Below are 22676 nucleotides of genomic sequence, written 5' to 3'. Positions count from 1 at the left end.
CAGTCTATTTCCCCTCCTTCCCTCAAATTAAAGGCCGATACACACGCTCAACCAAACCGCCTGTATGTCCTCTGATATTGGGGTGTTGGGCGACAGTCAGACGTGTATACGCATGGCAAACCACTAGATGTGCGACTGATAAGAGATGGTTTTCCCAACTCCCATGACTGTTGGACTGATATCGCGCAGTTGGCCAGGTGCGTACAAAGTACTTTAACCACTTCGCCGCCCGGGTACAGTATATCTACAATCATTTTAACTTCATTTCTCCGCCCGGAGCGTAGATATATGCACCCCCGCCGCACTCCCGCTCACACGTGCATGCGCTCCCGCACTCGTGCACGCTGACGCCCGCTCGCCTGGAGATCAATGAACAGAAACACCGTTCCCGTTCTTGATCTATGTCTCTGCAGCAATGATCGGCTGCTTCCAGGAGAAGCTGCGCGATCCATTGTGTAAAAAAATAATAAAAAAAAAAAATTCCCATCCACACTACACTTCCTGTAAGCGTACTTACTACGCTTACAGGACCATTCACAAAAAATGACTGTGGCCATCTTGTTGCCAAATAGTAAAACTACCGTCAAAAAACATTTTTATAAACCAATACAATTTTAAATTAACTCATTACTCCCCAAATGTTACCAATTTTTTTTTTGTAAAAAAAAAAAAAAAAAAAAAAAAAAAAAAAAAAAAAATGTACATAACAAAAAAAAAAAAACATAGTTACCTTAGGGACTGAACTCTTTATATATTTGTCAAGACGGTATAACACTGTTACTTTATAAATTATGGGCCTGTAATTCGGGTTGGACACAAAACCTGAAAAAATACACCTTTATTTCCAAATAAAATATCGGCACCAAACATCGAGATAGGGACATAATTTAAATGGTGTAATAACCAGGACAAATGGGCAAATTACATGGATTTTAATTATGGTAGCATGCATTAATTAAAAACTATAATGGCTGAAAAATATCTTCCGACCCCCCCCCCCCAAATTGTATTCTATTTTCCCATTAAAACACATCTAGAATAAAATAATTTTTGGCATAATGTACCACCTAAAGAAAGCCTAATTGGTGGCAAAAAAAAAACAAGGTATAGTTCATTTCATTGTGATAAGTAATGATAAAGTTATAAATGAATGAATGGGAAGAGCGCTGAAAGGTAAAAATTGCTCGGATGCTGAATGGGTAAAACCCCTCAGTTGTGAAGTGGTTAAATGATGTATGTATGTTTTGAATGCAGTCATGTCGTGTAGTCCGTTTCGCTTGGGTGTGCAGTATGCAAATGAGTTGGTCATTGTTTGTTGGCGCGTGGAAAATACAAGTTGTGTAAGCAGTTTTTCCTGGGGTCGGTCATGTCGTAGTGTTGGGTGTACACTTTGTTGGACGTGTGTACGAACCTATAGAAGAAAATATACCTCAAAGCAGGGGTAGGAAAGTCTCTTTTGATGGCTACATCTGGCTCACCGTCAAATCAGTAGGGGTTGATTCACTAAGCTACACTGCTCAAGCAGCACAGCTTAGTGTGGCAGTGTGCTGTCACAACAGCCTCCTTTAATGGTATTTAACATTATTTATATTCTTTGTAATAGTATATTCCAGTCCCCCTGCAAGATTTAGTTATTTAGCATTTCCCAACTGTAACTCCCTGCTCAACAGCCTTGTCTAGATGTTTCTGCAACAGTTGAGTTCAGTTAGTGAGGAGATCCTGCTGTGCTTGTAGTCGCATCATATTTTTACCTATGAATATGCTCTAAAAAACATCTTTGTATGCTTTCAACGCAAGTAAAGATACTACAGATTATACTTGGAGTCATTATTTCATCGAGTAAACTGCCTGTGGAGGTTTCTAAATCAGTGTGGAGTTGTACTGCTATACAGACTGGGTCTTCTGGAGTATGCCTCACACATAAAGCGGGAATTCGAAACAGAACAGTAAAAATATGATATCTGCAAGAAGGTAATGGGATTTCCTGTCATCTCATCAGTAAAGGACTGATCTGCAATACGATAAAGGATTACCTAGCTACACCTCAAACACAAGTCTACAAAGAGTAAATAGACGTTCAGCAAAAAAGTACAAGAATTGCCTGTCTGCCTTCCTACAGTGAATACAGTGAGTACAGACTGCTTCAGAAATTGTACATTTCTTCTGTTTGGGACTATCGCTATTAAGTTTATCACCCAGTGATAAGATTCATAAGCATCATATCTGCAGCCATAGAGCATGTCTATTTCTATGCATTCTATTAACATAGAAGATGAATTAATGCTCGGTCAAGATGATTCAGATAAACATGTTGTACTACCTGAGAGAACAAGGCGGTCAATACATCTTTCTCTAAAGGCAAGAGAGAGGTATGAAGCAGAAAGTGAAGGAATGTTTCATAGTCTGTCTGAATTGTGGATAAAAACGCTGCAACACATATCTGATATTGAGAAGACTGGCAGTAATGGAGAGCAATTAAACAATGCACTTACAAGACTTAAGAAGACATATGAAAATTACAGGAAACTCTCTGAAAAATATTCTTCCTTTCTATCGCAAGTTAGTACAGAACAAGCGTCAAAAGAGTTGAATGACTTTACCACTGCTGATCAACAGAGACATGTTACGTTTATGGAAGCCAAGTTACAGTTAGAGAATAGGATAGCAAATTTGATCGAAACTACATCCTGTACCTCTATTTCTTCTAGACACTCAAAAAAAACTGTCAGTGCAAGCAACCTCTCACAGATTTACTAGATCAAGCAAATCGCTGCAGTCACTCTCCCAGAGGTCAGCATTAAGCATTCAGTTAGTCAAAGCCCGTGCAGAAGCAGAGGCTGCGAAAGCACAATCTTATTGCTTTGAACAAGAATCGACTCTTAAAGCGGACGCAGCACGCAAACAGGCGGAAGCAGCACGCAAACAGGCAGAAGCAACACGTGTGCAGGCAGAAGCACAGGCAGAAGCAACACGTGTGCAGGCAGAAGCACAGGCAGAAGCAACACGTGTGCAGGCAGAAGCAACACGTGTGCAGGCAGAGACAGAGGCCCAGTTAGAACTTCTGCAAAAGAAAAGAGAAGAAGCAGCAGCTCTAGCAAGGTTAAAGGTCTTCGAACAAGCTGTGGAAGAGAAAGAAGGAATTAATTACCCTAGCCTAAAGTCTGCTGACGATCCTGCTAAACGAACTTTGCAATTTGTTCTGAACCAGAACAATGGATATACTCCCCTACTTACAGCTGAAGTCTCTGCACCTACCTGTTCAGCAAGTAAACAGCCAGAATGCATATCGTTAAAACATGAATCTCAGTTTAACACTGTACCTTTGAAGGATTCTGCTATGCTGTCCAACACTACAAGTCCAAGAGAACAAATCTATACACCTTGTCAGACCTCAGCAAGATATAATCACAAAGAAATATCACAACCAATTGGAACAAATCCCATGAATCTCATAACACAGTCTTTTTCAAGCTCCCATGCTCCAAACATCACACAGATCAAACCCTCGCCTGGAGTAAACGCATCTGCATCTCCATTCTCTACATCACCACTGGAACAGCACAAGCCACATACTGTCTGCAGTGGTGACGCATTTCCACGTACAGAAATAAAATCAGAAAAGTCTGAAATTGAAGAAGTTGGCAAGTATATGATTCGCCGAGATCTTCTTAACTCTGGACTAACGAAATTTGATGATCAACCAGAAAACTACAGAGGTTGGCGAGCTACATTCAAGACTATAATCCAGAACCTGGAGATTGAGCCTATAGGAGAACTTGACCTACTTATCAAATGGTTGGGACCGCAGTCATCAGAACAAGTTAAAAGACTGAAATCTGTTCATTGCGATGATCCAGCAACGGGTCTTAACATAGTTTGGGAGAGATTAGAGAGAGTTTATGGATGTTCTGAAGCTATTGAGCTTGCCTTATTCAAGAGACTTCGAAACTTCCCAAAACTGTCTAACAAGGACAACCACCAGTTTCAAGAATTAAGCGACCTTCTTCTTGAAGTAGAAAGAGCCAAGGCAGACCCACACCTTCCAGGTCTTGTCTACTTGGATACAGCTCATGGTGTAAACCCAATTGTACAGAAGTTGCCACCGAATATTCAGAGTGAATGGGCAAAGAAAGGATCTAAATATAAACAGGAATATAAAGTATCCTTTCCACCTTTTTCTTTTTTCTCCAAATTCATTAGAGACATAGCTACTGTAAAGAATGACCCAAGCTTTTTATTTTTTGATACTACAGTTCTTCCTTCAACACCTTTAAATTGCGATACTCAAGGCAAGTTTAAGGACTCACGGAACTCTATCTATGTCAAGAATACTGGAATCTTCTCAAGTTCTCAAGACTCTGATTTTAAATCACAGCAAGTCAAGGAAAATGATCCTAGGTATCAATGTTCTATTCATAACAAGCCACACCCTCTTAGAAATTGTCGTGTGTTTAAACAAATGCCCTTTGAAGAGCGCAAGTCTTTCCTCAGAGAACACGATATTTGTTATAGATGTTGTGCATCTACAGACCACTTTGCTAAAGACTGTAAAGTTCCTGTCAAATGTTTTGACTGCAACAGTGATAAACACATAACGGCTTATCATCCTAGTTCTCCCAAAGAAGTGCTTCAAACTGCTCAAGCCTCAAAGACCACACCAAGTTATGGCGGGGAGAGTACTGAGGAAATGACAGCATCTGTATCCACAAAATGTACTGAGGTATGTGAAGAAGGATTCCACAGAAAGTCATGCAGTAAAATATGTCTGGTCAAGGTATATCCAGAAGGACGACCACAGAGCGCAGTGAAGATGTATGCTATCCTTGACGACCAGAGCAATCGTTCATTAGCAAGTCCAGAATTCTTCAACGTGTTCAATATTCAAGGAGAAACCTGGCCCTATACTTTACGAACTTGCTCAGGCCTGGTTAAGATATCTGGAAGAAGAGTACATGGTTTTGTGGTAGCATCTGAGTATGGAAACACAGAATTTTCACTTCCAACACTTTTCGAATGTGATCAGTTGCCAAACAATCGAGAAGAGATCCCTACACCAGAAGCGGCTCTTTATCATCCTCATATGAAACACATAGCCAGTTACATTCCACCGCTTGATGATGATGCAAAGATTCTCCTTCTTTTAGGCAGAGATATCCCAAGAGTCCATAAGGTGCGACAACAATGCAATGGACCAAATGATGCCCCTTATGCACAGAAATTAGATTTTGGATGGGTCATTATAGGAGATGTTTGCTTAAATACATTTCAAGAGTCTTATGATGTGTTCTCATGCAAGACCAACATCAGAGAATCTGAATGCAGCTTTCATTCACTTAAACATCCTTTTAACTTTCAAGTTCAGGAGAGTTTCAGTTTAAAGACTTCATGCGATCTACAAAAGCAAATCAGTTGTAAGAACAGTTCTCATCAAGACTTTGGTGACACTATATTCCAAATAACTCGTGATGACAATAAGACAGTTCCTTCCATTGAGGATAAAGAGTTCATAAACATCTTGAATAATGAATTCTTCAAGGATGAAACTAACAGTTGGGTAGCTCCTTTACCGTTTCGTTCACCAAGAATTAGGCTTACAAATAACAAGAAACAAGTTATTTCTAGGCTAACTTCACTTAAAAAAATTCTGAAGAACAAACCCGATATGAATGATCACTTTATAAAGGCAATCACTAGCGATGATGGAAAGGTTTACAAGGTGAAAGTGAAGACAGCAAGAAATGGTAGTGTTAAGACTTTGTTTAGACCCATCATGGAGACAGTCTTACTCCTGCCTTCAAATGAAGATGTCTTATCTACTCGATCCAAGGGAACAGCCTGATATGCCTTCGAGTCTACTGAGTTACATCCTTTCTCCAGTGATGGAAGATTCTTCAAAGATCTGCATTCAAGAATTAATGTTTATGTTTTATGTTTTCTCTCTTCTCTACAAGTCTTAATTATACTTATAGTTTTTCAATGTTAAATTGTATTATATATAGTGGTATCTACCGATACCAAGCGGGGAGTGTGCTGTCACAACAGCCTCCTTTAATGGTATTTAACATTATTTATATTCTTTGTAATAGTATATTCCAGTCCCCCTGCAAGATTTAGTTATTTAGCATTTCCCAACTGTAACTCCCTGCTCAACAGCCTTGTCTAGATGTTTCTGCAACAGTTGAGTTCAGTTAGTGAGGAGATCCTGCTGTGCTTGTAGTCGCATCATATTTTTACCTATGAATATGCTCTAAAAAACATCTTTGTATGCTTTCAACGCAAGTAAAGATACTACAGATTAGGAGCTAGTCTACTTTAGGGGACCCAGCGCAAATCCCCATAGACAATTGGAACTGTGCTGAAAACGGAACGAATTTCCGCTTTCAGCTTGTTTAAAACCCCACAAGTTATATATGTATGGAAAGGTAAGATTCTCCTCTAACGAATTCTGGCACTTTCGGTGAGAAAAAGCTTAAACTCACCGTGTAGGAAGCGCCGAAAGTCCGCAATCGTGGCTCCGTCGGCCATTTTAGATGTCTGCTGCTGCTGTTTGTCTCCCTCCTCATTGGAGGGATTGTTAGCTGGGGGCGTGCCAGGAAGAAAAAGTGAACTCCACACGCCACCCAGTGGCTGAGTAATGAAACATAAGTTGCTCTGAACCTGGGCATGGGAATAATAATGTATTATAATACATTAATACATTATTATTAAAATAATGTTATTTATACACACACCTGCTTTAGTGGAGTCCCTGTCCCCTTGCCCGCTCGCTTCGCTCGCTGGGCTGCGGGCTCGGTCCTCGCTTCGCTCGGACAACTTTTTATTCCTACTCTAGGTCCACATGGATAGTGGAGATTGCACGCACACCTGCTTTAGTGGAGTCACTGTCCCCTTGCCCGCTCGCTGGGCTGCGGGCTCGGTCCTCGCTTCGCTCGGACAACTTTTTATTCCTACTCTAGGTCCACATGGATAGTGGAGATTGCACGCACACCTTAATTATTTTCATTTTTTTTTTATATTATTTCATTCAATCCATTTCTTGTATTTTTGCAAGTTTTCAATTACAATGACAGTTTTCAATACAAGAATGACTTGTATTCCACAGCCACTAGGTGGCATGTGGAGTTCACTTTTTCTTCCTGGCACGCCCCCAGCTAACAATCCCTCCAATGAGGAGGGAGAAAAACAGCAGCAGCAGAGCTAAGATGGCCGACGGAGCCACGATTGCGGACTTTCGGAGCTTCCTACACGGTGAGTTTAAGCTTTTTCTCACCGAAAGTGCCAGAATTCGTTAGAGGAGAATCTTACCTTTCCATACATATATAACTTGTGGGGTTTTAAACAAGCTGAAAGCGGAAATTCGTTCCGTTTTCAGCACAATTCCAATTGTCTATGGGGATTTGCGCTGGGTCCCCTAAAGTAGACTAGCGCCACAGATTATACTTGGAGTCATTATTTCATCGAGTAAACTGCCTGTGGAGGTTTCTAAATCAGTGTGGAGTTGTACTGCTATACAGACTGGGTCTTCTGGAGTATGCCTCACACATAAAGCGGGAATTCGAAACAGAACAGGCAGCGCAAGTAACCTTTTCAAAGTTATGCACGCTACTGCTGTAGATGCACTACTAATTTACTCACACTCTGCCCAAAATTAACAGCTGCTCCAATTGTCCCACCCTGGATCCTGTCAGGTCCAGTAACTTTGTAGATCGAGATCCTACTGAGGCCCAGTGCACACCAAAAACCTCTAGCAGATCTGCAAAACGCTAGAGGTTTTTGAAGCAGATTTCAGAGCATTTCTAGGCATGTTTTCTACACGGTTCTACGCGTTTTTGGAGCATTTTTGTGTAGCAGATTTCATATATTGTTACAGTAAAGCTATTACTGAACAGCTTCTGTAACAAAAATGCTTGGAAACCCTCTCTGATCTAGCATTTTCCAGAGCGGTTTTCCACTTTACTATACTTTAACATTGAGGCAGAAATGCCTCAGAAATCTCAAAAATGCTGCAGCCCCAGAGTTTGCATTTGTGGAAAAAATGACCAGCTCTGGTGTGCACCATCCCAATCACTTTCATTAGCCAAGCGGTTTTCCCCCTGCAAGCGTTTTAAAAAAAAATGCTTCAGAACCGCTCTGGTGTGCACCAGCCCAAAGTGATTCAACCCCCAAGTCGGCTAGCTAATTGTACAAGCTGTTAGTCTGTATTTCTCCTATCTGGCTCTCGGGGAAATTGCTGATGTTGCTGAAACCCAAGAGAAGCTTTAGACATGTCTGACACTTCCATTGCCTGAAGGATGAACTGTGTACACATCACCATGGAAACAGGGGCGTGAGCCCTCTGCTGCGCATGCACACTGTCTCAGTTTGAAACATATGGTATGGCTCTCACAGAAATGCATTGTAAAATATGTGGCGTTTATGGCTCTCTCAGCCAAAAAGGTTTCTTACCCCTGCCTCAAAGTATATTCTTGTCTAGTTATTAATTAGTTTCACGTAGGTAATATTACACCCATAAATAATTGCATTGGAGGACAAATCCGTGTCCTCTTGCACACTACATGCAATTTTACATGCGATTCTGCTTTGCGGTTTTTAATCACATACTGCATGCTGTGTTCTTTCTGCGGTTTTCTTTTGATAGAATCCAGGGAAAATCAGAATCACAAATCCGATTTGCAGGGGGCCTAGGGCCCTTTTCCACTGGCAATCGCAATCACAAACGCCAGCGATTGCCATTTCAATTTTTCATTTGCATTGCATTATCCCTCTTAAAATCGCTCCAGAAAGCGATTGCGATTTACAAATCGAATCACTATAGTGGAAAATACTTCTCTTGATTTCTATGATAAAGTAGCAACCCCAGCGATGTACAAAATCACTAGAGACTTGCGATTCAGCTGTGTAGTGGAAAAAGGCCCTAAGACTGCGTTTTTTTTTTTTTTTTTTTTTTTTTTTTTTTTTTTTCCCCCCCAGTTATTTTTGATTAGTGAAAATTAGAAGTACAGTATTACTTTTTTTGAAAGGAGTTTCTCAAATAGAAAGTCTATTGTGTAGTGCTGCTTGACTGTAGCTTTGCGCCTGTCAATGCACTAATTCCTCCCACTTTGAGCTATTTGAGGTTCTGCAGTTGCTTTACTTGGATGAGCAAGATCGGTTTCGAGAAAAGCGAAACTGTCCCGAAGGTTGTGCGGGGTTTGGACTGTGTAAGCGGGGCCTAACTTACATACGTCAGCGTATTGCTTTTCTTAAAATTGCTTATCCCTGTTGCTTAAAGCGGATCTTCAGTGAAATTAATGTAATAAAAAAGTGCTTCATTTTTACAATAATTATGTATAAATGATTTAGTCAGTGTTTGCCCATTGTAAAATCTTTTAAATCCCTGATTTACATTCTGACATTTATTACATGGTGACATTTTTACTGCTGGCAGGTGATGTAGCTGCTGCATGGTTTTTTGGCAGTTGTAAACGGCTATTTCCCACAATGCAACAAGGTTCACAGACAGGAAACTGCCAAGGGTACCTACTTTTCTTGTTTGTGGGAGGGGTTTCAGCACAATATCAGCCATACAGCGCCCCCTGATGGTCTGTGAAAAGGAATAGATTTCTCATGTAAAAGGGGGTATCACTATCAGCTACTGATTGGGATAAAGTTCAATTCCTGGTTAGAGTTTCTCTTTTTAAAGTAGCTTACATGATTCCTATTGGAGTTTGCCTTGTTAAATTTTGGGCTTAGTTGTGCTCTGAAGGACGCCTGCAATGAGTGATATGGAGGCTGCCATATTGAATTCCTTTTAAAGAGAACCCGAGGTGGGTTTGAAGAATATTATCTGCATACAGAGGCTGGATCTGCCTATACAGCCCAGCCTCTGTTGCTATCCCAAACCCCCCTAAGGTCCCCCTGCTCTCAGCAATCCCTCATAACTCACAGCCACGCTGCTGACAAACAGCTTGTCAGAGCTGGCTGTGTTTATCTCTATAGTGTCAGTCTGCTGCTCTCCCCGCCTCCTGCAGAACTCCGGTCCGCGCCTGCATCCCTTCCCTCCCTGCTGATTGGAGGGAAGGGACGGGGGCAGGGACTGGAGCTATGCAGGAGGCGGGGGAGCAGCTGAGACTGACACTACAGATGTAAACACAGCCTCACAGCATGGCTGTGATTTATGAGGGATTGCAGAGTGCAGGGGGACCTTAGTGGGGTTTGGGATAGCAACAGAGGCTGGGTTGTATAGGCAGATCCAGCCTCTGTATGCAGATAACATTCTTTAAACACACCTCGGGTTCTCTTTAAGGCCCCATTTGCTTTTTTAAGCAGTTTTACCAAGCAGTTGCGTTTTGACGTCAGGAAGTGAACTATCTGATCCGGAAAAGAATAAATACAATGAATTCTTAAAAACGCGAATGCAATCGCTGCACAAAGCAATTTTGTGAGCGTTTTGCGTTTTTCTATACCTTCCATTGAGGCAAAATCGCCTCTAAATGGCTCATGCAGCGCTTTTCTGGGCGGAACGCAGACGGAATTCTCCAATCTGAACTACACCACAGAGAAGCATGGTATAGCTGTTTTCAGGGCGTTTTAGAAAAAGTCTGCGCTTAAATTTGGCCAAAAATGCCCCTCGTTTGTTTCTTTCCTCTTCAAGTGCCACAGCGTGACAATGCTATAGTCCAGGACTTGCATTTGATTTTAGGCCCGATTTTTAAAACCTCTAAGAGATTAGTGGTGAGTAGTAATCCTGGATAATAAAGTAGGTGCCTAGCAGTTTTACAGAGGGGGTTGCACTAAGTATGGTGTTGTAGTTCTGTATCCACTGCTGCTTTTTACAGGGGAGTCAGAACGTGGCTCGCTAGATGTCAGAAGTTACATGAATGTCCCTGTGGCAGTGTTAGGTTGGATGTCACAATCCTGATCTGAAAGCATTTGAAGTATGCAAGTCATGCAAGGTTATGGCAAGATTGTGTGTGAGCAAGGTTACAAAGTAAATAGCGCCGGGGCATGTTTGCACATGGGCCTAGAATGCTGTGCGTGGATGAGTGGGGGGAAAGCAAGAAGTATGAAAGTAGTTTGTTTATCTTCTGCATATTTTTCTGAGGTTTCCTAAAGTCTTTTCAATCGGCACATATTTGACTCCCTCATTGCTCTGTTAGGAAGTGCTTCCACACCTCTTGAAAGACTGCCTGGTAATCTGGTCACACACAAGCCAACAATGGGCTGATTGATTCAGAGATCAGTTCCCCCACTGTAAAGCTGGCCATACATCTGCCGATATTACTGCCCAATCGACCATCCGATAATTTTGTCGAATTGGATGAACATCGGTGGAGCAACAAGCATGCCTGTTCAGCGATTTGACCAATTTCTGGACAAAATCAAATGTATCGATCGAGCAAGCTGGAAAATTTTAGTCTGATGTAGTCGGTCTTCCACAACTCCCAATCTCCACCTGTGTTTCTCCCGACCCCTTCCAGGCATGTGTGTAACGTCACAGCCACCCTGTGGTGGCGTTCGCAGTGGCAGCGGTGCTTGGGGGGAAACAAGGGGTCTGCAGCTGTACAAGTGAGGTTTACAATTGGGGGGTGCACATTAACATTTGAAGGGGCGGCCAAGTGGATGGAATCAACGGCATCACTAGGCAGATTCCTGCAAGATTTCATGCTGAAAACGATCAGGATTCGGCCTGCGATGTATGGGCAGATAACCTCTCTCTCCGATCAGAGAGAGATCTGTCTCTTGGTCGATCTGCCACCTTTATGCTGATTTCAGAGAATCGAAGAATGCGGCATCCTCTGATTTTGGGGAGATTTCAGTTTCAACATTGCAGAGATCGATGATGGCCACAGTCTACATCTTTGTTCTGACTCAAGTGGACCTTCCCTGCTACAGAATAAAAGAACATAAATCTTATGTTGTCCAGGCTCATATGAATGTTTTTGTACCTCTTTACCAGAAATGTAGATAGGAGCGTACACAGTGATATTTTTCAGGCAATAACAAGCCCCCTACATAAATAGGACCCCCCTGTTGAATTTAGGTTTTCTTCTTGCATATTGTTGTACCAAGGGAACAATTATTGTTTTATAATATTTTTTTGACACCCAAAATGTGTTAATTGCAGTAAGTACAGTTATGGAAGCACCTTGCACCTACTTTCAGGCTCATGTGGAAAGGTGTCCTTTGCGGATCCGAGATGAAAAGCGAACTATAACAAGTGACTTGTCTATATATCATATCTAAAGTTTAGACACCAAATCTAGCTGCAAACAGCTTCAACAGAATATGATTATTTATTCCTGTGATGCGGGAGCAGCCATGTTCTGTTTGTAATAATTACACACAGGCAAGCTGATCTGCATCTCCGGCCCTCAGCCTGTGAAAACTTCACTCCCCTCTCCTCCTCCCTCACCCCCTCTCCTCATCCCTCCTCCCCTCTCCTCTGCCCTCCTCCCCTCTACCTCTGAAATCTCTGGCTAGTAACACCTCCTCCTCCTGCCCAGATTGAGCTCCCATAAGCCCTTGCTACATGAGTCTGAGAGTGCCAAGGCACTCTGGAGAAGCTGTGAGTGAGGCTTGTTTAGTTTATAGGGAATTAGAGTATTAAAACAAAATCATTTGGCTTGAGGAATGCCCTATAAACTATATGAAATAAACACAATTATGCAATGAGAAAAAGTTTCTCTGATCCACTTTAAATGGAATGTTTGTACCAGTTACACTTAACCAAACTGCCTGTTTCTTTTCTTTCAGGCTCCAGACAAGAGGAAAGCACTAGAAGAGACCAAGGCCTACACCACCCAGTCGTTGGCGAGTGTCGCCTACCAGATCAATGCATTGGCCAACAATGTGCTCCAGCTGCTGGACATCCAGGCCTCCCAGCTGCGGAGGATGGAGTCTTCCATTAACCACATCTCCCAGGTAAGGCTGTATCCATTCCTAGCCGTAGGCGCTCACAGTGGCTTGACAATCAAACCCGAGTCTAAGCTGAGGTCCTATACTATAGCATTTAGAGCAGTGCTGGCTAATAAGTTCCATGTGTAACAATACCTCTGGTGACCCCTGCAACCATGGGTCTGCTTCCTGCCCTTTTGTGCCGAGTAAGGGCTGGAAGCGCTGTTATATGTACCTAGTCCATTTGGTCTCCTCATGCTCCTTGCAATATGGCCTCCAATGCTCGTCATGTGATCATGGGGGCAGCATACAGCGCACAGATGCCAGGAGGAGGAGACCAGATGCAGCGTGGACTGTGTAAATACAGCAGAGATCTTGATATTCGGCACCGGTGGGGATCACCTGATGCCCGATATGTGCTTACCGGTTGCTTGAGCAGGTGGCTGAAAAAGCACAAAGCTTTCCCTAGAAATATTCACTGAGCCTCCAGCGATGCCTTGTAGTGTCCATGCAGCTCCTGGCAGCTTTCTGGCATCCTCCATGTAAGCCAGCGACCCACATTGGCCGGAAAGCCTCCAACACCCCTCCATCAGGCATGCCGGTTGGTTGACAATCTTGGTTGCCTGAATTCTGGATAAAGAGGACTTTGCTGTATTAGGGGTCTTTTACACTACATGCGATGCCTATTGTATTGGGATTTAAAAAATGTTGATGCGTGTGAAGCAGCACTGGTCATGCATTTGTTGTTTACTGAGTATTCAAGGAGCACCAGTGCAGCTCCTCTGAACAGAGGAGTGCAATTTTCATAACAGGGGACACTCAATTTTTGCTGCAATTAAAAAATAGTCCTGCATGTATTTTTTTTCAGCTTTTTTTTTTTTTTTCCTGCCCCCCCCCCCCCCCCCCAAGTTAGCATCCAGTGAAAATCGCAAATCAGAATTATGATTTGCAGTGTGAAAGAAGCCCAACTGACTTTACGCCCCTGAATGTGTTGGCAGTGTATGGAAATTATACATGACAGAAATGACCAGGAGCATTGTTCCCCTTCTCACTCCTACTATCAAAAGCCACTCCATTGAGTGCCGTCATCCCTCCTCACAGCAACAGTTTACATCACTTGAAAGCAGGGATGAGCTTTTGAGTAGTAAACTACTCGAATTCGGGATTCAAATGAAGTCTAGTGACTTCACCTGTAACCACAGGCAACGGGAGTTAATTTACCCAGAAGTCTCTGAGGACGTCTGCATTTCATTACACGTCATAGGCGTAATGAAAGCCATGTTCTTAGACTCACTTTCAGGCTGGAAAGAGGAAGCGCGGAAGTGAATTTTGGAACACTGCTTTCATTACACCTATGACGTGTAATGAAACGCAGACGTCCTCGGAGACTTCTGGGTAAGTTAGCTCCCCGTTGCCTGTGGTTACAGGTGAAGTCATTAGACTTCATTTGAATCCCGAATTCGAGTAGTTTACTACTCAAAAGCCCATCCTTGCTTGCAGGCTAACGTGTTCTGTTCCAGTGCTGGGGGCACAGTGGTCTAGGCCTGATGTCACTTGGTAGGCGGGGTAAGTGAAGAGAACAATTATTCGCCCAAGGTGCCGAGCACCTGAGAGTGGTGGGGCTGCTGTGCACACTGGATTCTCGGCATAGGCGGTCGTTAATGTCAGCCTTGGCCAAGTTTCATCGTGTGTGCGAGTCTCACAGTGCTCCCCGATCATCACATGCATTTTCCAAACATTCAGATGCGTTTCACTTCCCTTTAACTTCTTTGGAATAATGTCCTTAGAGATGGTAATACGGTTTAGATTTCAATTCTAGAATCAGATTCGGAGTCCCGTTTCCTGTCAGCAGGGGAAGCTGCCTTTGTAGTTAACGTGTCTGTATATAAATAGCTCTGGAGATTTGTCACACCTGCTGACATATTTCATAATTTCAGTTTTGGAAAGTGAGCAAAATTTGCATAATCTTCCATCTGCAATAAAAGATTTTCCATTCTCCCCGTGACCTGAAAGGCTGCAGCTGCGATGACATTTACGCTAATTCTTCAGGCATACAGCATAAATCAGTGTAACGGCTTAAAGTGACTCTGTTATAAAGTAAATAAAATTGTTCCAGGCTGCATACTTGGAAGCTGTAGACACAGACCTGCAGCGCTTCCTACAAATGGCCTCAAGTGACCTGCTCTTCTGAGTGTGAAAGTTCATGCACAACCTCTGTTTTTGTCTAAAAGATAAGCAACAGCATAATAACATCCGGAGCTTATGCCTGCTAATGAGTCGGGGACAGGTCCACCAGATGTGAAGCATGTCATCAAGCACTCTGCAACCCCTGAAACATAAGGGGTTAGCCGAGGGGAAAACCTTCGCTATCCTTGCGGGAACCAGATACCAGCGGTCATGAACCAGCCCTAATCTTAAAGCGCTTTTAAAGAGAACCAGAGATGAAGCACCCTCTTGTATTTTACCTTATAAATCAGTGGGAACGTGACAGTAAACACCTAATCTGCTCTTTTTTCATTGTTCTCTGTTTTGTTATCACCTCTGATAAGAATCCCCGACTGAGCACTCAGTCTAGCTTTGCTACAGAAAGATTCTGTCTTCTCTGGTGTCTTTTCAAGCTAAAGCCTGCCCCCTTGTGGCTCTGGTATAATGACTCAGCTATAATTATTCCCTTCAAAGCCAGACCTAATGCTCAGTCCGGGATTCTTATCACAGCTAATAACAGACACTTTTAGCAGTGAGGATGAAACCGAGAGCATGGTAAGTGTTTTCTCTAATGTTCTTACTGATGTATATGGTAAAATACACAAGGGTGCTTCGTCTCTGGTTCCCTTTAAACCCTGACAAAATATTTAATAAAAATGTGTTTTTCTACTTTTTTAATAACCCATAAAATTAACATTTGCTATTGTGCACAAGTATTATCTATTTAGAAATTATAAGTTCCCAAAGTTCAGTTTATTTCCTTTGAAAGCCGCTGGTGCATTTTATTCATAACTGTTGTATTTCTATTGTAAATGCCGCCAGTAATGATTACTGAGCAGTGTTTCAGTTCAGGACTCATTAGCAGAAGTTTCTGCACAGTCAGAGAATGTTTACTTAGGTCCCATTTCCACTATCGCGAAATCGCATGCGTTTTTCGCATGCAAATTCGCATAGCAATACAAGTGAATGGGACTGTTTCCACTTGTCAGGATTCCTTTGCGTTTTTCTGTGCAGAAAAAATTTGGATGGCAAAGCCATCAGAATTCGCATACCGCTATGCGAATCGCATACAATGCATTTAGTAGAAAATTCGCATAGAAACAATGGAAAATCACACCAGCACTGCCATGGTTAAATTCGCATACATCGGCATCCATGCGAATTCGCGTGCGACTCCGCATGAAAATTCGCTTATACCCGCATACGAAATTCGCATGCGAATTTTTACCGCGGCGATTCGCACCGCACAAGTGGAAATGCAGCCTTAATTGTATCAAGTGAAGAATGTAAACACAAGATAAGGTTATCACCAGTTCCGATGCCGCTGCCCCTGCAGGAGAAAGTCAGTCCAGTGATTTAACTCTTTGAATGCTGTTTTTACTTGTTAGTATATTATATGCTGTAAATAATCTTTTAGAGCAAAGAAGAAATGCTGGGTTTCATTCCACTTTAAGTCTCCCTCAGGTAATGGCAGCTGCCATGAATACTGTGGTAGCATTTTACTCTTCCTCTTCTTCCTTTCCTGCTGCCCACGTTTTCTTCAAGCCGCGTTCCGCACTCTGAAAAATCTGGCTTATCGTTCTCCTTGACTCACTGTAACTATGGTTACTGTTGGCTGTAAGAAGATCATTCAGTTTTTTCAAACTCTGTTACCCTGTGAAGTAGGGCTTTCCCTAGCTTAGAGCAATATGGGAGGTGCTGCTGACTTCCTTCTAAAAGCAGATCTGTGTCAGAATGCCTGTACAGTGGTGAGGTGTCATTTGGTTTTTACTTCCATCCTCCATGGTTTTTTTTTTTTATAAATTGCTGCAAACCTCTCCCATGGTACATCTTCCCGCACCAAACAAAAAGCGTGGCTAGCTGGTGAAGGAGAGTCCGAATATTCATCTTTTCCTATACAGACAGGCCTCTTGCACACTGCACACGATTCCGATTCAGATTCCGCTTTTTAATCAGTTTTTACATCAGATTCAGATTCCGATTTGCAGTGTGCAGGGAGCAAACTGCAAATCTGAATCGGATGTAAAAACTGCTTAAAAAGCGGAATCTGAATCGGAATCACTTGCAGTGTGCAAGAGGCCTGGATAAGATACTAATAGGTTTCCATACTGCCTTTAAAGTGGACCTAGACTCAGAACTTCCTCTCTGCTCTAAAACAAAAGCAACAGCATCTTCTCTAAAGAAAAGTATTTCTTCCTTACAACTTACAGAAATCTTACAAAAACCAGCATAGAATATATTCTGTTTCCCAGAATGCTCTGAGGAGTATTTTGCATAGTTAGGCCTGGTCCACACTAGGCCCGGAAACATCCGTGGCTCCGGTTTTTAAAACCTGATCAAAACCTGAGCCACGGATAGCAATGTTAAAAATAGCCGCTGTCACCCAAACAAAAAACCGATCAGTCTGCGTTTCCGGGGACCCGGTTTTTAAAACCCGAATGGAAGGTCCGGATCTGCTGCATTTTCACGCACGCAACGGATCTGGATCCTGATCCACGGAAGGGTAATGGCAGGCAATGGGAAAACTGATTCCCCTCTACACAGGCAAATTGTGGACACAGAAACAGATCCTGTGAGAGGGGACCGCCATGGTGGTGGGGTATAGCAGGCAGGAGGGGGGTGGCAGCGGTCGGCGTGGGAGGGCCACGTCCCCGTTTCACCCCCCCCCCCCCCATCTCACCTGTTTCCCCGTCCTTGCTACCCCTCCAGATACATGCTGCAAATCTTGTTACAATGTATAATGCTAGCGAGAGGGAGCTTACCGACTCTTATTTCCCCTGGTTCATGGTCTGGTTCTTTTAATGAATCGATTCAAATAAATCTATTCATTAAAAAGAGCCGAACTTCCCATCACTAGTGTCACTGCCTGCAATGTCGCCCTCAGTATAGAGGGTGGCATTGCAGGCAGTGACACTAGTGATGGGAATTTCGGCTCTTTGCAATGAATCGATTCCTTCGAATCGATTTATTAAAAGAACCGGATCATGACGGGGGGGGAGGGACACAGCAACGCAGGCACCGTGGTTTTCAGACTTTAAAGTCTGAAATTCCAGAAGTGAGCCGGAGCATCGGTGAGTGGCTGCACGGGCACAGGATGTCTGCGGGGGACCATTAGAAGCCCTGGGTAACTTCAACTCCTTTTCCCCCAACCCCCGTACAGTATTCCTTTAACCTCCTTAGCGGTAACCCCGTGTGTGACACGGGGTAAGCCGCCGGAGGGTGCCGCTCAGGCCCTGCTGGGCCGATTTACTTAATTTTTTTTTTTGCTGCACCCCGATCGCCGCCGCCGCGCGCCCGATCGCCGCTATCCGGTGCGGTGCGCGGCCCAAGACCCCGAGCGCTGCCTGCCAATCAGTGCCAGGCAGCGCCGAGGGGTGCATCGGGTCTCCCAATGACGTCCCGACGTCGGTGACGTCATTCCGCCCCGTCGCCATGGCGACGGGGGAAGCCCTCCAGGAAATCCCGTTCTTTGAACGGGATTTCCTGATCGCCTATCGCCGGAGGCGATCGGCGGGGCTGGGGGGATGCCGCTGAGTAGCGGCTATCATGTAGCGAGCCTTTAAAAAAAAAATAATAAAAAAAAAAACTGCTGCGATGCCCCCTGGCGGTATTTTTCATACCGCCAAGGGGGTTAAGCAGTTTAGGCTAAACATAACTGAGAAGGCAGGGCTATCTACCAATATACAGGAATTGTCTCTGATGCAGAAACCAGTGAAAGTGTAATAAAAGTGGGTATTCTGAATAATTTACTGCATTGTATTATGTATCACTCCAGTGCTTCTTTAAATTGGCTTACAAGCTACAATTATTGGCATCTCATTCAGTCCAAGTGCATAGATTACCTCCACTGCAGTGTACACAAATGCAGCTCCACCCTAACGCCTGTGTCCTGCCCCATCCTGTTGTCCTTACACCATCCATATCAGCTGAACAATGCTGCTCTTTTTATTCTTCCCACAGGCCTTCAGATGACATTTTATTATCTTTGCCATGTCATTCCGTCACATTATTGGGAAACTCTGAGTACATAATGACCTCAGTGTTTCCCTTTTTTTTTTATTTCTTCCTGTTTCTCTTACAGTTTCTTTCTTCCCTTGACTTCTTGTAAATTCTGCTTTGTTAGGCCATTGTGATTGTCATTCGTTCTGCAATCCATCTTGTAATGTATACATGAACGTCACCAGACTTTCTGAATGACAAAAGTTCCTGACTGCTGTTAGGATTAATGCATAGGAATAGTTTGAGAAAGGGTAGCTGTGGACGTTTAAAAGACCACCGGCTCTGTACTGTGCATGCGCGAGAAAGCGTGCTTGCGCATGCGCACTATAATTGCCAGCCCTCAGGCTCCTTAAGCCTCGCACAGCGGAGACAGCACTGGAAGGAGGGGACCATAGGAGGAACAGGGAAGACTCAATAGGACCCAGAGCCTTCTTTCTCCTTGGGTAAGTATAGTTTTTTTCTCTTTTTTTTTTTGTTTTTGTTTTGTTTAATAGACTTCAGGTTCACGTTAAAGTAAGCCAGGGACCTCCTACATTCATGATTTAATACTTCCCTGGGGCTTCCTCCCGCCCCACAATCACGTCCAGTCCCACGCTGTACTCCCGCGGTCTGCCGTTCTGCCGCAATCAGCCCCGGTAACTGGCTCAGTCATGTCAGTCTGGGTCTACAACGCATACGCGGGAGGTCCGCGCATGCACAGAGGCATAAGACTGGACCTGACTGAGCCGGTTACCGGGGCTGATTGCGGCTGAACGGCAGACCATGGGAGGACGGCGTGGAACTCTGTATTTGTGGGGCTGGAGGAAGCCCAGAGTAAGTATCAAAGCATTAATGTAGGAGGTCCCTGGCTTCCTTTAACTAAGGCTATGTCATCAAGCTAGGGTCTGTAGCCTACAGCCAGGCCAGCTACAGTGCAGGAGATGGAATGGCTGCTGGTGTAGGGTAAAGTGAGAGGATGCTTACTGTTGCAAACATTAGAGGGAGGATCAGACAGCAGAAAGGGTTTCTATGGTTGGTCCACTTATGGCCTCCAGGAACTAGGAGCACAGGTGCGTTCTAGCACGCATGCTGTGCTCATCAGTTACAGAGAAGGTATACACTGCTCAAAAAATTGAAAGGAAAACAAAAATAAGACATCCTAGATCTGAGTGAATCACATACTGTATATTTATTAAATACTTTATTTACATAGTTTTATGTGCTGACAACAAAATCGCACTAAAATTATCAATGGAAATCAAATTGATCAACCCATGGAGGTCTGGATTTGGAGTCTCACTCAAAATGAAAGTGGGGAACAAACACTACAGGCAGGTAAAACGTTGATGTAATGTTCTTAAAACAAGACAAAATGAGGCTCAGTAGTGTGTGTGGCCTCAACGTACCTTTATGACCTCCATACAATGCCTGGACACGCTCCTGATGAGGTTTGCGGATGGTTTCCTGAGGGATCTCCTCCCAGACTTGGACTAAAGCATCCACCAAATCCTGGACAGTCTGTGGTGCAACGTGGCGTTGGTGAATGGAGCAAGACTTAATGCCCCAGAGGTGTTCAATTGGACTCCGATCTGGGGAAGTGGCGGGCCAATCCATAGCATCAATGCCTTCGTCTTGCAGGAATTGCTGACACAATCCAGTCACATGAGGCTCTAGGATTGTCTTGCATTAGGAGGAACCCAGGTCCAACTGCACCAGCATATGGTCTCACAAGGCGTCTGAGGATCTCCTCTCGGTACCTAATGGCAGTCAGGCCCCCAAAGAAATGCCACCCCAAACCATTACTGACCCACTGCTAAACTGGTCATGCCAGAGGATGTTGCAGGCTGCAGAACGTTCTCCACAGCGTCACCAGTCACGTCTGTCGTGCTCAGTATGAACCTGCTTTCATCTGTAAAGAGCACTTGACGACAGTGCCGAATTTGCCTATCCTGGTGTTTTATAGCACATGCCAAACGTCCTACACTGTGTTGGACTGTAAGCTTAAAGAGACGCTGAAGCGAAAAAAAAATATGATATGATTTGTATGTGTAGTACAGCTAAGAAAAAAAAATATTAAGATCAGATACATCAGTCTAATTGTTTCCAGTACAGGAAGAGTTGAGAAACTCCAGTTGTTATCTCTATGCAAAAAAGCTATTAAGCTCTCCGACTAACTTAGTCGTGGAGAGGGCTGTTATCTGACTTTTATTATCTCAACTGTAATTGAACTGTTTACTTTTCCTCTGCCAGAGAGTTCATTACTTCACAGAGTGCTCTGAAAGACTCATTTTGAATGCTGAGTGTTGTGTAATCTGCACATATTATAGAGTGATGCAATGTTAGAAAAAACACTATATACCTGAAAATAAAAATATGAGAATATTTTCTTTGCTGCTAATCTTCTAGTAATTATTCATAGTACACAACCAATTCATTATATAATATATTTTTTTTCGCTTCAGTGTCTCTTTAACCCTCACGTGTGGATGTTAGGCCCTCAAACCACCCTCATGGAGTCTGTTGCTAACTGTTTGAGGTACAGACTAACCAGCAAGGTCATGGTAAACCAGAACTCATTGGAGTGTGTGAAGGGCTACAATGGTCCTAAAAAGCCCCCTTACTAAAATGCTATGGAAAACAAGTGTTTGCTTTCTTACAACAGAAATAATTGAGCAGACACATGCAATTTTGTGGCCCACTGGAGGTCATTCAGGGCTCTGGCAGTACTCCTCTTGTTCCTCCTTACACACAAAGGCGGAGGTAGCAGTCCTGCTGATAGGCTGTTGCCCTTCTACAGCCTCCTCCATGTCTCCTATTGTACTGGCTTGTCTCCTGGTAGCGCCCCCATGCTCTGGATACTACACTGACAGTCACAGCGAGCCGCCTTGCCACAGCTTGCATTGATGTGAAATCCTAGATGAGTTGCACTACCTGAGCCACTTGTGTAGCTTGTAGACTCCATCTCGTGCTACCACTAGAGTGATGGCACCGCCAGCATTCAAAAGTGACCAAAACATCAGCCGGAAAGCATAGGAACTGAGAAGTGGTCTGTGGTCACCACCTGCAGAACCACTCCCTTATTGGGGATGTCTTACTAATTTCCTATAATTTCCACCCATTGTCTATTCCATTTGCTCAACAGCATGTGCAACTGATTGACAGTGTTGCTACCTAAGGCCTAGAGCCCACTAGGAGTGATTTTTCTGAGCACTTTGTGATTTGAAAAGCTCTTGCTAATGTAATGCTATGAGTGTGATCCCACTTGAGCAACGTGATTTTATAAAAATCCCCACAGCATTGCATTAGCAAGTGCTTTTTCAAATCACTAGCGCTTAGAAAAGGCTGCTAGTGGGGTTGAGCCCCAAGTGGACAGTTTGATTTCACAGAAGTATGATTGACTCGAAGTTGCATTATGTTCTTTTAAGGGGCTTCCTCCAAACCCATAAGCACAGATGCATCTCTCACCCTCCTCCAGCAGTCCACCATTCGTCTGCAATCATCCCCGGTAACTCTGTCGGGTGCAGTCTGGGTCTTCTACGCATGCATAGACCCGGACTGAAGCGACTGAGCCAGTTACTGGGGATGATTGCTGCTAAACGGCAGACCGCGGGTGGATG

At 43.6% G+C, this 22676-nt stretch overlaps 1 protein-coding gene across 14 annotated transcripts in view; it reads left to right on the top strand.

Moving 5' to 3' along the window:
- Positions 1-22676, top strand: part of ABI1 (abl interactor 1) — a 153575-nt gene that overhangs the window by 58699 nt on the left and 72200 nt on the right. For 13 of the 14 annotated variants that reach the window (XM_068235677.1, XM_068235671.1, XM_068235675.1 and 10 more), the window contains exon 2: positions 12736-12903. In XM_068235677.1, coding sequence (XP_068091778.1) covers positions 12736-12903 — 168 coding nt within the window. Of the gene's footprint in view, positions 1-1580; positions 2128-12735; positions 12904-22676 lie in introns of those variants that run through there. The other variant, XM_068235680.1, reaches the window with a different exon arrangement.

The sequence above is a fragment of the Hyperolius riggenbachi genome, chromosome 5 (assembly GCF_040937935.1).
Source record: "Hyperolius riggenbachi isolate aHypRig1 chromosome 5, aHypRig1.pri, whole genome shotgun sequence".
NCBI classification, from domain to species: domain Eukaryota; kingdom Metazoa; phylum Chordata; class Amphibia; order Anura; family Hyperoliidae; genus Hyperolius; species Hyperolius riggenbachi.
Note: the sequence above shows the minus strand (reverse complement) of the source record. Positions and strands in the feature narration are given on the sequence as shown.